The sequence below is a fragment of the Mytilus trossulus genome, unplaced genomic scaffold (genome assembly GCF_036588685.1).
Source record: "Mytilus trossulus isolate FHL-02 unplaced genomic scaffold, PNRI_Mtr1.1.1.hap1 h1tg000247l__unscaffolded, whole genome shotgun sequence".
NCBI classification, from domain to species: Eukaryota; Metazoa; Mollusca; class Bivalvia; order Mytilida; family Mytilidae; genus Mytilus; species Mytilus trossulus.
Window position 1 is genome coordinate 2,187,455 of NW_026963318.1, and position 15,836 is coordinate 2,203,290.

General features: G+C 31.2%; 1 protein-coding gene across 1 annotated transcript; it reads right to left on the reverse strand.

The window, feature by feature from the left end:
- Positions 1–10,008: 10,008 nt before the first annotated feature.
- On the reverse strand, positions 10,009–12,336 carry LOC134701628 (uncharacterized). Its single transcript, XM_063562763.1, has 3 exons — positions 12,233–12,336; positions 11,069–11,421; positions 10,009–10,382 (listed from the first exon to the last, which is right to left on the reverse strand). Exons 2-3 carry the CDS (start codon positions 11,405–11,407, stop codon positions 10,245–10,247), a joined length of 477 nt encoding a protein of 158 aa, XP_063418833.1. The 5' UTR covers positions 11,408–11,421; positions 12,233–12,336; the 3' UTR covers positions 10,009–10,244.
- Between the last annotated feature and the right edge of the window lie 3,500 nt (positions 12,337–15,836).

Consider the following 15,836-nt stretch of genomic DNA (forward strand, 5'->3'; position numbering starts at 1 on the left):
ATTATCTACTGATGCATAATATGGCGAGATGGTTTGTTTTATAAAATATTATTGAATAATATTAATCTGTAAATGGTAAGATGTATAATGTAGTATTGAATATGTACAATGATATTAAATCTAGTATATCATATAATCTATGCCACTAAAGGAAGAGACCGATTTTATTGATCCGGAACTCCTCTAAAACCATACCAAGTCGGAAATATTTGTGATATGAATTTGTGATATGTTTGCACATCATATAAGGATATTTGCACATCATATAAAGGTGTTTGCACATCATATGATGACAAGTGCACATCATATAAAGGTAAATGCACATCATATAAAGGTAAATGCACAACATATAATGAAAAATGGGCATAATAAGACAGTGTTGGCGTTCCATAGTAAATGGTCACAAAACTTTGTGATATTCGTGCTGCAATTTTAGTACATAAACTAGTTTTGTCCTTAGGTCCACTCGATTTCATTACATGTATTACATGTATCAAATCAGGATTAGGTGAAAAAAGAAAACCCTTTCCCATATTTGAATTATTTAAAATATGTTGCTTAAAATAGAATTGTTTAGGCTTTAAAAAGGCAACACAAAATAATTTAACATACTTTAACAAACATTAAACATTTTTTTTCTTAATTAATTTTATCTAAATTAAATGATAGTTTAATATTGTATTAGTATTTTTAGTCTTGATTTTATGCCATATTTGTTGTTTTTATTACGTTTTAGGACGATGTAACCATTAGGACTATCCTAAGACACCTAATTGTACATCCTTACTTTAGGAACAAATTTAGGACATATCTTATTTTAATAGACTTTCGTTAACCCGACTTAGGACTAAGACGTGTCCTAAGACCATTCTAAGACATGTCTTAGTCCTAGGACAGCTTCGTTGACACAGCTCCTGATATGATAAAATGATGTCTTGTGTTGAAGATTGAAATATATACTGTTTTCATGCAAACACATTTTTTTATAATTTGAGCATTCAAATCTTGTTTCGTAAAAGAAAACCCCGCGTTATGTTCTTTTTTTCTTACTTTGTATTGCTTTCTTTGCCCGATCTTCTCGTTTTCTTGATATATTTAATATATATAAAGGAAGATCAAATAAAGTTTCACACATATTCGTGACGCGTCATTTTTCTACTCCCGAAAGTCGCGAAAATAAATCGCTCGCGAAATTAAGTTGGAGTTAAAATGCAACACGGAAATGTTTCTATTTTGTAAGAGGTCAAATATATCAAAAAAAATAAGTTTGAGTCTTGAAATGACATCTCATGACTTAAAAGATCATGTCTGAAAATGTCTAATGTGCAGAAAATGAGGCTTGTTCAATGCCTAAGGCAGCAACCATTTGATTTTCTGGGGGGGGGGGGGGGGGGCTATGTTTTTTTTTTGGAAAAAAAAGTTTGTTTCCAGTTTTTGGAGAAAAAAATAATTTGTTTTTGAACCTGAGAAAAAAAAATTGTTTGTTTCACCCTCAGCTGCCACTATATGTAATGCTAAAATTGAAAGGAAAAAATTGTTTTCGACTTGTCGCCAAAAAAATAGATTGTCTTTCGCCGAAGGGGGAAAACAAAGTTTGTCCAGAAAAAAAAACCATAGTCCCCCCCCCCCCCCCCCCCCGAAAATCAAAAGGTTGCTGCCTTAGGTAGCGATTATTGTGTTTCGTTTTCTGTTTTCTAGTGATTCCCATTAAATTTCAAAATATGCATAGCGTTTAAAATCACCTCTGAAAGTTCATGTAGGGCAGAACTGGAATGTACTCATACTATTTTCGTTCTTATTTTTAAATTGAATGGGTTTTTGTTTGTACTATTGAATTTCTGTCGATCTATTAGATGTAATAATATTAGCAACTCGTAAATAAAACCATTGGAACTATTTTCTAGAAGTGCAACCAATAGTCAGATAATCAACTCATCAAAATCAAAGTAATCTATAGGTGGTACATAACACTACAGGGGGATAACTCTGTAAAAATCAGCTGAACGTTTTAATCACGTTCTATAATAAAGGAATTATTAAGCTTCTCAATGGTCAAAATTAGTGTTTGTCAAACTGCTATATATCCAATGAAATTTTTTCTGAGAAAGTGTGTGTTTCAAGTTTGTTTTTTGTTTTTTTGAAATTATATATTTTTGTCAAAAGGTCAAAGTAAATATTTTGTAACAATTTTATGAAAATAAAACGAGCCAAACTAATTTTAGTCAAGATGTTTGGTACCACCTTAAACGCTGCGTACGTTTGGTTAAGTTAAAAACATCTGAATCCTTTAAGTTGACTTACAGCTTGAATTTGTTAAGGATTGTAGTAGATTAATAATTAGCAAGTTGTTTTGTGACAAACTGACAAGACATCCGTCCAAGAAAAACTTTTAGATATTTTTTCACACTTTTTGGCTTTTAGGTATGACATATGAACTTGTCGCACGGACACTTTTATTTCATAAAACACACACTAATGTCTATCAAGCTATTAATTTAAACGTTTTCCCGGAACGACGTCGGCTACAGATATGCCATAAAATTCGTTGACTTAGTTTGTGTGCAAAAAGAAAATTATTTAGTTTAGGATCGTGGCATCATAGTCGTGTTTGGTCTTTTTTTTTAAATGTGATTAGTCATATCAAATTTTTAAAACCTACCAAAAAGCCAAAAAGAAAGATGGACACACAAAATAAAATAAAAAAACCCAACCAAACTAACTTCTCATGTCATACATTTTGAGGATGTTCTTTAACATTAATGTCATTCTCCGAGAGCTTTACCACAAAAGATATTTCGCTACAAAAGTATGTTTGACAGACAAAGGTGTACATCTGTGTAAAACCTAGGACAGATTTCTTAGACTGAAATATAAATAAATAAATAAATAAATAAATAATCTTTATTTCAAGAGGATGATCCCATTAGTTAAAACTAATCTTCCTGAGAGTCCTCAAAATAATAATAACATAGTTATAAGTACAAACAGTATAATAAAGTTATATTATACACAATATACAATTGTATTGAAATAATAATGAAAATGCATATTAATTTGCACAATTGATGAAAAATTTGTAACATTTTGTTTTAAAAGATACAAGTGTATCACTCATTTTGATTTCATTTGGTAAACTGTTCCATGTTTGAGAACCTGAATATGTAAATGTTTTCTTTAAAAAATTTGTTTTTGGTTTTGGAAGATTTAATAGTTTTTCATCAGCTGAACGTAAGTTATAGTTTTGATTATTAGTAAAATGAAAATTTTCTTCTAAATAGTTAGGAACCATGCCATTAACTGATTTAAATACAAGTATTGCCTTTTGGTATTGAATTCGTTTTTCCACATTTAACCAGTGTAAACTTTTAAACAATAAACTGGATGATGTCATTATGTCAGCTTCTACTATAACCCTAGCAGATTTCTTTAATAATTTATTAAGTTTATTTATTCCACTTTCACAACAACTTCCCCATATATTGCAACAATAATCAAATAATGGCAGAATATAAGCATTAAAATAGATAATACGTATATGCATAGGTAAATATTTTCTTATCTTTTGTAATAAGTTGATTCTATTTGATATAGTAATTGACATTTTATCTATTTGCTGATTCCAATTTAAGTTTTTGTCAATATATAAACCAAGTAGTTTTTCACAATCTACATTTTCTATTTGTTCATTTGAAATATTTATATCTAAACTGTTTCCAGTTAAACAAAGCCTTTGTTTTGAACCAATAATCATTGATTTACACTTTTTGGCATTTAATTTCATACAATTTTGCAAACACCAGTTTTCAATAACATGAATATCATTTTGAAGGTTAGAAGCTATCTGAATTACATCATTACCTCTACAATGTAATGTAGAATCATCTGCATATAAATCTATTAATGAATGTTCTATATTAAGTGGTAAATCATTGATATATAAAATAAATAACAGAGGGCCCAGGATAGAACCTTGTGGTACACCAGTTTTTATGCATTTAGTATTAGACATGACGTTATTGACCTTAACTTGTTGACTTCGTTCAAACAAGTATGACTTAAACCAGTCTAGTGTACTATTTGAAACATTATAATATTCAAGTTTTTTCAATAAAATTATATGATTAACCAGATCAAAAGCTTTCTTTAAATCTAAAAATATAACTCCGTTTATCTCTTCATTATCTATATTTGCTAACCATTCATCTACTAATTTAGTAAGTGCAGTAGTACACGAATGCTTAGGTCTGAAACCTGACTGTGTAGTATTAAGAAGGTCATTGCTATTTAAAAATATATACAAACTATTAGCTATATGTCGTTCTATGATTTTAGAGAGACAAGGCAAAACTGCTATTGGTCTATAATTATCAGGATTACAGGCATCGCCACTTTTAAAAATTGGGCATACTCTTGCAGTTTTAAAAATACTTGGAAATTTACCACATTTGATACTTAGATTAAATATATATGTCAAAGCTGGTGCTATGACATCGCTGCACATACTCAAAATATTTGGTCCGACATCATCTAAACCAGTTGCTTTCGACTTGTCAAGTTTTTTTAAATACATATTTACATCTAAAATACTCATTTCTGGTATAATGAATTTTTCACTACCCCTTTGTAACTTTGATTTTACAAATTTATTGAGTGCATCAAAATTGGCACCATCATCACTATTACATAATTTGTTATCAACTAAACCTTCAGCAATATTTGTGAAATGCAAATTAAATGTATTTGCTATATCAACATCATTTTGAATTACATTATTTTTATATTCTAAATGCGTGATATTATTATGTATTTTTTTAGGATTAATATAACGTCATTAAAGTTGTGTAAATCCAAAGCATAATAATCCTTATGTTCTTCAAACTTTTTACAGATGGATTACTTATGAACAAAATAAGGTAAAATATTGATAGGTAATTGAGCTCCTTTTCGAGATATTTATTTCTTTTTTAAATGGCGGGGAAAGGCTGACTCGGACTTTTACCTTACATTTGCATTGATATTATTTAGGTCTCAAATCGAGAGAAAGAAAACTAGAATCATCTAACACAAATTGCTAAATCTGACCTAAGTACATCCTTCAGAGTTTGCATTAGAATAGGAATGGGAAAGACAGTACTGTATTTGAACTGCATTTGCGACCTTCAAATCACAAATTGTCAGTAGCAGCTATTTCGTAAAAGTTCTGTTATTCCTTAATATTTAATTATCGATTTAAAGTTTTTCGACGGGCCTCGGTGGTCGAGTGGTCTAAGTAGTCGAACTACTATATCACTAGCCTGTCAACACTGATGTTTCGTGTTCGAATCCCGCTTGGGGCAGGTGCATTCGACTCCAATCTTAATTGACTAATTTTGGGTTTTCCTATACCGAAGGTCGGTGGTTCTCTCCGGGCATTCTGCCTTACTTAACCAGTTAAAACTGACCACCACGAAATAGCACAATAGTGTTGAAAGTGACATTAAGGTGGTATTTAACACTACAGGGAGATAACTCTGTAAAATCAGCTAAACGCTTTTTAAAATAACATTGTATTTTTAAGGAAATATTAAGCTTCTCAATGATCAAAATAAGTGTTTGTCAAACTGCTATCCATCCAACCATTTTTTTTTTCCAAGAAAGTGATTGGTTCAAGTTTTCTGAAATTTTCATATTTTTTTCAAAGGGTCAAAGTAAATATTTTGTCAAAGTTTTATGAAAATTAAACGACTCAAACTAATTTTAGTCAAGGTGTTGGGTACCACCTTAAACACCAATCAATCAATCAGTCAATTAAATTTTTCGGATACTGGTAAAAGTAGATTTGGGTATCAAACTTAATGGTTAACATATAACCTTTTCCACTAACATGTCATTGACTCGTTTAATACAATTAGTATAAATTATATAAGTATAACAAAGTGTTATCCATATTATATGATAAATAACCATCGCTCATAATAAACATATCATTAAAAGGGTAGGGATTGATTGATAACAGGACTGTCAGCAAATATGAAAGATGGAAGGACCGCCTCAATGCCCCATCCACGAATGTGTTATTTCTGTTGTTATTTAGCCCTTAAATCAAATAAACAATTTATAATCAACAGTTTTAACATGTATAATGGCGAGAACATCTACACAAATAATTTAAAACCAGGCATTGTTAAAGGTGGTACCCAACACTTTCACTAAAATTAATTTGGCTCGTTTAATTTACATTAAATTTTGTCAAATTTTTTCCTTTGACCCTTTAACAAAAATATAAAAATTTAATAACTTTTGAACCAACCGTTTTGTCAGAAAAATTACACTGGTTATATAGCAGTTTGACAAACACCTTTTTTGATCATTGGGAAGCTTAATATTCCCTTAAGAACACAACGTCATTAAAACGTTCTGCTGATTTTACAGAGTTATCTCCCTGTAGTGTTAGGTACCACCTTAAGTGGCTGTCAGTTTGGGTTTGGTCATTGTATGGATCTTTTCTCATGAAAACTACAGAGTATACATTTTGTTCATTTCCTTACTTTTAACTGGTCACTGAACTCTGTTAAAACTCGTAAAACGGCGATTGACATTGTCCATAAACTGAAGGTGTTTGTAACTTAAAAAGACTTATCAGGGTTCATCCTCCGATATATGTAAAACAAGATTTGTTCACTCATATGTACGATAATAACTGGTGTTTGATATGTAAAAACATACTTTCAAAGGAAAGGGGAGGAATGAAAAATTGTAAAACTTCGTCAAAACTCATTAGCAACATTTATTAACATTGTGTTAAAGTCTAGGGTCACCGTTTTGATGAACAATGCAATGTCAAATATAATAATAACCTTTCAAAATATGTAAAAGGTCGGTTATATGTATACTGGAAATATGTCATAAGACTTGACCAGAACGGAAGAAAAAAAATAATTGCAAGTATATTTATAGTAAACTACAGTGCAAAATAATGCTTCTGCAATCCCTCGACACGTTAAGAACATGAATATAGAAATAGGAAGATTTGGTATGATTGCCAATGAGACAACTCTCCATCAAAGACCAAACCGACACAGAAGTTAACAACTATATATATGGGGCACTGAAAGCTCTTCATCAAAGAGCAAAACCCGTACTGAAAAGTAAGCTATAAAAGCCCCGAAATGACAAATTTAAAACAATTCAAACGAGGAAAACTAACGGCCTAATTTATGAACATAACAGGAAACAACGAACAAATATGATAAACAGCACAAAAGCTGAATTACAGGCTCCTGACTTGGGATAGTCACATACAGAATAAGGCGGTGTTCAACATGTTTGCTGGTGCCAAACCCTCTCCTTACCTGGGACACAGGAACACAATTTCAGATGGACATGGAATCTTAAAACATAACAGTGCGGCTTTTACAACTTACAAAGAGGACAACACGAACGGATTACCCTTCCGAAGCACCTGAGATCACCTATAGGATTTGGTGCCCACCATGTTGTATATGCTGTATGGTTTCGTTTTTGATATTTTGAGAACTATTATTTGTCTGTTCCTCGTGTTCCTTTTTGTTATAGTTTTGTCTATCGATCGGCGACTTTTGGCATTTTTTTTTATTTGCCCATGGTGTCTCCTTTTTAGTATATTGAAGTCAATCAATTAATCATCAAATCTAGCAATAATGTCAAGTGAGAAAACCATCAATAATTTCAGGTGAAAAAACATCAATTATGACAAATACGAAAGTTAGCTGTAATGTAAATTGGCAATACATGCAATAATTTCAACCAAAACAACTTAACAAGCACTAAGGTCAAATGGAGAAAAAAACTAGCACTTGTGTCAAATGGACAAAACTATCAAAAATGTCCGATAATAAATCTAGAAGCTATAATGTCAGATGAAAAAATCTAGCAATAATGTCAACCAAAATCGGCGATAACGTCAGATACGAAAAAAAAACCAATGCTGTTACATGTAGACGAGAAGACTAGCAATAATGTCAGTTAAAAAAATAAGCAATATCGTGAAACACACATCAATAATGTTATATGCCAAAACTAGCAATGCTGTAAAATGACAAAAAGCCCTAATAATTTCAGATGAAACACCAGCAAAAATTTCAAACAAAACCAGCAATATTGTAAGATGAGAAAAAAGCACGGCTTCGCCGCGGTTGACAATGTTTTCTCGGGGTACCAATCTGCTCTATCACCCGCTCAGCTATGTGTTATTTATATAATGTCAGATAAGAAATGGGTTTTTTTTTCCAGTACAACAGAAAGCTAACGACTTGATTTAACTCAAGCTTGTAGCCTCAAACAACAAACTACAGCCAGAGACGACAACTATACTACAGGCAGTAACAAAAAAACTTGGTCGGTACAGGTATTGTCTGATAAATTTCTTTCATCATCCTTCATAACGCTCATCACTGATTTATATGAGAAAGGAACTAAGTACTAGAGGCAATGAAGCATCAAAACAACTCATCTTTCCGAATGAAAATCAAAAAGAAAAAAAAGAAAAAATAGGCAATTATGTCAATTGACGGAAAACAAGCAATAATCTCAATAAATAAAATAACTCCGAATGTTTTTGTGTGATAAACTTCCAGTTGCAAATATTTCATCCAAATTCAGAACGATAGACGTATAATAGATGTGAAGTTAACGTCAATGACACATCAAAATAACAACAATTATAACCAAAGACATCTATAGTGCAAAAAACAATCTTTAACAATTATATAGTTTGGTGTTTTACAACATGTGCTCCTTTGAAGGAGGAATTTTCTGGAACATAACAGAATATGGCAAGCTCTTAGACTATATTGTCCAGAGTCTACATGTATAAAAATTGTGAAGAATTTGAACATCTGACATCATCACCCAATATCCAAAGTAACGAAACTATTTAAAGAACATTTTGATATTCTTTTTTGGTAAGTATCCCATTGGTTTTTTCCTTTATTTCCTTTTTTTAAGAATTGAATGTTGCTTTTTTGTAATTTTTGGGCTGTAAAAGTGTTGATCAGAGAACATATTGTATGATGGGAGCGCTTCATGCTAAAAATATGCACATAATCAATGCTTTTACAGTCCAATAATTGCGAAAAAGAAACATTAAATTTTTATAATGTCATTTTATCCTAGATCTATAAAATTACAGGTAAAATAAAGTTTTTATTTGGTTTCTTTATATGCATCGCTGTAATGGGCACATGTAAATGCTATATCAACTCCGCGGATTTTTATGCATCGACCATTCATCTTTTCATGAAGAATGATTTTTTCAAAGAGAAGGTAAAAATAGTTCATTTTCATTGAAAATAAAGAAAAGAATAATTCTTATTAATTTAGTTTCAGAAATGAATATTATTGCTGCATGTTAGTGAAAATTAGGCTGTTTTAAAGAAATAAAGTCGAAACAGTTTAAAGAAAAGTCGAAAAAATGTTTGATCAAACTTTTTAACTGGTTGATGAAATTGAACTGTTCTGATGGAGAGAAAAAAAACTGATGCAGTTTCACAAGTCATGTAAACATGTTTGCCACCAACTATTCGTTGTAATTAGAAATATGCTGAAAGGGAGATAATCCACATGAATTTAGAGTGATGGTGATGGCGGGTTCAATTTAGCGAGTTGTAGAATTTTGCTATATATATACTCTTTGTATTTTATTACATGTGCATAAAAGTCCCTCCTTTAAATAAACGTGACATCTTGTATGTTTGTTTTACTATCTTTTATGGAAATCAATTCAACAATTAAAAGAATAGTCGGGCTTTTTTCCTTTCACTCGGAATAAAATAATTTATGAAGACAAAAACCTCTTCAATCTTCATATTTCAATGTGAACTGAAAGAAATAAAAAAAACCAAGAAGTTGTATCTGTGTAAATTGTTTATTGGTATTTACAGATTATATAAATAAATAATTAAATAAATATGTAACAATATTTACAATATATTATAGTATATACAATATTAATATTATAATGCAATATAGTTTTTACAATTGCTCATAACTTGCACCAAAAAGTCTCAATCTGTTCATACATCGCGTCAGTTGAGCCCTGTAGTGTATGTAACACAAGATGAGTCTGTTTGCAATAGGCTCTGGTAATTAAACTCTTTGTTTGATTTTGTGCATCCCTGTTAAAGCCGTAACGATTGAAATAAATATTTCACCGTCTGTACAGTTGGCTGTTGCGTGCGCACAGTCTTGCAAGATTACCTCCGGATGTCTAACAGCTGACGAAAATTTCACTGGAACATTTTGTACATTCCATAACCAGCAAATGCTCCAAGTATCGTCCCAATGATGATTATCAATGAAAATATGAATCCGTTGAATACTGTAAGTTCTTTGTATTTCCTGGTAACCGTTGGCAATGGTAAAGTCTAAAATTAAAATTAAATTCATTTTAAAGATTTAAGTCATACATTAAGAAAACGGTGTTGAAGGGCAACTAATTACGCACAACAAAAAAATCAAACTGAAAAAAAACCAGAATGGTGTCAAAATGCACCTGCATTGCATTCTGTTTTTGTTTTTTTATAAGAAGAGATATGCAATGATAGTGAATCTACAATTAAGTCCATTAAACGAAGATAAGTTTTACTTTTAAATTATTTTTTTTTATTTAAAATCCAGACTTAGGCCGCCCGGTAGGTACTTTAATTAAGTCACGGATCCGCGATGTCGCGGGTGTTTTCTAGTATTTCTAATATAAATAGTGAAAATACAAGATCGTATGACTGAGAACGAGTCCCACTTCATTCTTGTGTGTATGCTCGGCATATAGAGACTTGCGGGTAAAGTTTATAATACAATACTAATAGTATAGATCGGGTGTATTTAAACTGATACAGTTGTTTAGTCTCCAAAATGTTAAACAGCTATTTTTTTTGAAAAAAAATAGTGTCCTGACTTTTATAAAGAGTGACAGTATTTAACAAAAATAATAAACCTCTGTCTGTGTATTGCAATTTTAACTATAACATCATTTATAAACGATGATCTGTAAATCTTAAAGTAATAAAGTACATGTATATACAATGGATTCCATCTAAACATAAAAACTTACAGTGCCTTGGTAAACAGGTTTATTGGAGAAATATCTGAAATCGACGATTGGTAAATTTACTTTACTTCGCTCAAAACTTGGCACAACGAAAGGAACACCGACGTTCCCAACTGTTCCTTGGTTCACGGATAGATTGATGCGTGTGTCTGTTTTCTTTATATGTTTTGACGTAGTTTGCGCTGTGGCAGCTATCAAGTCGGGTACAGCGACAGGGTAAGACTTCATCAATCCCGGTTCTGGTAAGATATCCATTGGGTTTGACACAATATTCATTTTACCAATTTTCTGACCAAGAGTTGCCTGGTATTTGGCAGATGAGGTTATGTTTGAGTGATACATCCTTGTAACTGTGACTAAAATGGAAAATATATAAAAATAAGAAAATTTAATGATTGCCACCTGGGGCAATTCTCCTCTTTAAAATTTCAAAAGACGTAAAGGTTAACAATTATAGTACATTTTGGGATAATTTAAAGTGTAGTTTATTTTTAATATTCGTGTTTAAATTTCCTCAAATATACATGATTTCGACTGAGGAATGTTTGGTGCTGTAATTAAAAAAGGGAATATTTTCATAAATTATGACTGGCGATCAATAAATAATGTCGGAAGGGGACGATAAATGGCTGACCCGTGTTAAGAGAGAGCCATATCTCTTGCACGTTAAAGACACCCTTGTTGATTTCGAAAAAGAGCAGGCTAATGCCGCTACTAGGCAGCACTCGCACCGTAAAGTGGAAAGGGATTAATATAAGTTGCAAAACTTGTTTCCCAATCCACAATAAATAAATATGTTTAAACTAATAAATAATGTTAAATACGCACAAGGATAATAGTTACGTGTAATACAGGGAATGTGTGTTTACCAGTTAAACAGGAAGTGCAGTTACAACCATTGATTTCATGAAATTCGATTAAATCTGGAAAGGGATTTTTCAAAAATGACTGAATATAATTAGGTTACATTGTATACACATATTATCAGATAAATACATATAATAACGTGATAGCGTCTTTCAAATATAAAAAAAGTATTCATTTTGAACTTCTATTGAATTTCATCTTAGTATTTATATTTTGTTTTTATATAAAGATTTATTATCATTGTTGTAAACAAAAATTAACAAAAAACATTTTGTTTTAAATTTTAAAACTTGATCTTACCTCAGGTAGTATACTAAAATAATATGTATTATATTAATCTTGAACTGATTCAATGTCTTGTTATAAATATTTGTTTGACTGTTTAGACTTCATCTTGTTTGATACTTTCACAGACATTCTGGAAACATTTATATCAAACGGTTTTGTTTTCTTTGTACAGAGCACAACTTGAGGATTACAATTAGCAGTACTTCATGAGTAATTAAAAAGTATATTTAATGAGTAATTACAAAGTATATTTAATGAGTAATTACAAAGTATACTTTCGGAGTAATTAATAAGTAATAATCCGCTCAGTCCGTAGTACTGAATTGATTTTTTTAATTAGATTTCGTGTACATAGAAAATCATTGATGATGTTTGCATATGAATAAATGAATGAATTCTTTATTTGCAAAGCAGTAGTTACATGCTATAGCAACACAAACATATTTACATTGTGACACACAATAAACAACAGAGAACAATTTCATAAGATAGTACAATAGAAAAATGATCAACTTATTAAATGTGATCTAATCTGCCAGGCAGATTTCAAATAATTACATAATTTTCCAACTAAAGATCTAGATTTGGTTTGATACAAATACATAAGTTTTGTCACATTTGGCCATGAACAGTAATAATTTGGTAAAAACTGCAGTCGTACATGCCTATACGCAGGACACACTAGAGTAAAATGGTACTCATCTTCAACACTTTTCATATTACAGCAAGTACATAATCTGTTTTCTCTTAGTATATTTGTATAACGGCCTATCTCAACATTTAACTTCATAGTACCACTACGTAGCTTTGTGAAAAAATGTGAATTATAGTTATAATCTACGTAATCTTCAAAACAAAAATCTAATTTTAAAATTCTGTACATAGTAAGTTTCTCACAATCCTGCATAGATGCAGACCAGCTTTGAATATATTGATCTTTTAATCTAGTTTTTATTACATCTAATGATATATTCATACCAGACTGCTGGTACCATACAAAGTTTAAACCAATACTAAACAATAGGTCACGAACATTAGAAACCCAATTAGTTTTACCAGTATTTGCATCTCTGAGTAACAATATATAGATATCATACACAATAAGTGGTTTATGAGTTACAATTTTTAACCAGTATTTTAAAACTTTTTGTTTTCTTATTACATACATTGGCAAACGCCCTAGTTCGACATATAAAAATACATTTGGCGTACTTTTACCCAGTTTCAAAATAGATCGACAAAAACGGTTATGAATAATTTCAACATCATTTCCACGATGGAAACCCCAAATTTCCGAGGCATAATTTATCACAGACGCAACCATACTATCGAACAAATCGCATTTCTTTTTCTTCGTCAAGTATAAACCATTTGTAGAATTATTCAGAGCTGCCAAAGATCGTGAACCTTGTAAGGCTAATCGCTTCTGTGTTTTTAAAAATTTTCCATTACATTGTATCAGCATACCAAGATATATATACGAATCGACAATTTCTAGTTCTTCGTTGTTATAGAAAAATTTTGCAGTTACGGGTTGCCAGCCATTTTTGAATACAACAACTTTCGTTTTGTTAATATTCACTTCTATATTCCATTTATTACAATAAATAAGTAGTTTATCAAGTAGTTCCTGTAGAATTTCAGGAGATTTCCCAAATAATATAGTATCGTCTGCAAATAGTATTAAGTATATCAGAACTTCATTAATGTTAACTATGTCAGCTGAAGGACTGATGTTCATGTCTTCAATCAAGTCATTTATAAAAAATAAAAACAGTAAAGGTGATAAGGGCTCCCCTTGTTTTACACCAAGAAAATTTTCGAATGAGTCGGACAGTAAATCGGCAGTTTTGACACGCATTTTTACAGATGAATATACTGATCTAACCATAGTTACAAATTTTGAGCTAACACCACTCCGTAATAGTTTATAAATGAGAATCCTCCTGCTAATTTTGTCGAACGCTTTACGGAAATCCACAAACGAACAATAAAGTTTTTGTTTATTTTGAAGTGTATGCGAAATTATTCCAAATAAAATAAATATAGCGTCTACAGTTGACTTGCCGGGTCTAAATACAAATTGGTTATCGATTAATATGTCTTCTTCTTCGGACCAACTGAGTAAACGATTTGTCAAAATAGTAGTATAAAGTTTCGATAAAACACTGATCAATACAATCGGACGATAATTATTAGGATCGGATAGATCACCACTCTTTGGGACAGCAACTACTAGACATTCTGACCATGAATCTGGGTATATTCCCGAACTATAAATGTAATTAAACAGAGTCTTTAATATTGGCGCAAATACGTCAGGACATGCAGAAAACATTTCACTTATTAGTCCATCGTTACCTGAACTTTTACCGGACTTCATTTTTTTTATTGATGCTACTACTTCGTCTTCAGTTATATCAGAGTCTAATTGTGTAACATCTATATCGCCAAATACCGTATTGTCTATGAGATTACGAACTTCTTCACATAGATCCTCCGAATTGTCTCCTAGTATTGACTCAAAATGTTTCATCATGGTTTCGTTATCAATTTTACACTTGTTGTTCACTTTTCGTTTTAACGACGACCAGAACTTTCGCGGTTCGGTACTAGCTAAGTCGCAAAGTTCGATACCTTTTTGACGTTTGTATTTGAATTGTGCTTTTCGTTTCATTTTATTATAGTTGTTTCGTGAAATAACGTATGCCTTTCGGTTGACTTCTGACGGGTGATGTTGGAAAAAGTTTCTAGCCACATGAAAATCTTTACGTGCAATCGCACAATTGTTATCAAACCACTCGTTGTTAGGCCTAACTTTGATTTCATCTTGGTGTATTTACACAGATCTACCAAAAACTTTATTAGCACTATCAAATAAGATGTTTGTAATTTCCTTAACAGCATGATTTAAGTTATTTTCATTGGTAATGTTACTCACTATAGACAATAAATTATTTTGTTCTTGTAGTATAATATCTATATATTCATTAGATCTTTTTATATCCCACTTTATGTAATTGCGAATCTTTGGAAACGATAACTCCGGTCTGAAATTTCGAAATTCAAGTTCAAATAATAATGGAGCGTGATCAGAAAATTCGTTGAAATTCAGCACATCAAAATTCTTAATAAGTTTATAATAGCTAGGTGAAACAAGTAGGTAGTCGTTGACACTCCTGCCATTCATTGTACAAAATGTAAATTTTCCAACACCATTACCGAGTCTTCCATTAGCAATAGTAAGTTCTGTATTATAACATAACTGTAAAAGTTTTCGACCAAATGCGTTAACGGTTTTGTCTACGGAGTGCCTTTTCGGAACAATCGGGGTTTCTACGTGGTCTACACTTTCTAAATACAGATCTAAGTTATCATTTGATAAAACATCATCAATTTCACCAATACGACTATTTAGGTCGCCACACACTAAAAATGAACCCTTTTCTTTATACTCTAAACAAAAACGTTCTATAATATCATAAAAATCAACATCACATTTGTTATAAAAGTTTGATTTTTCATGTGGAATATAAGAAAAACATATGTAGATGTCATTTGCAGTATTAAAAAATTCATGATTTAGTTTAATTACAACAATACCACATTCTATCTC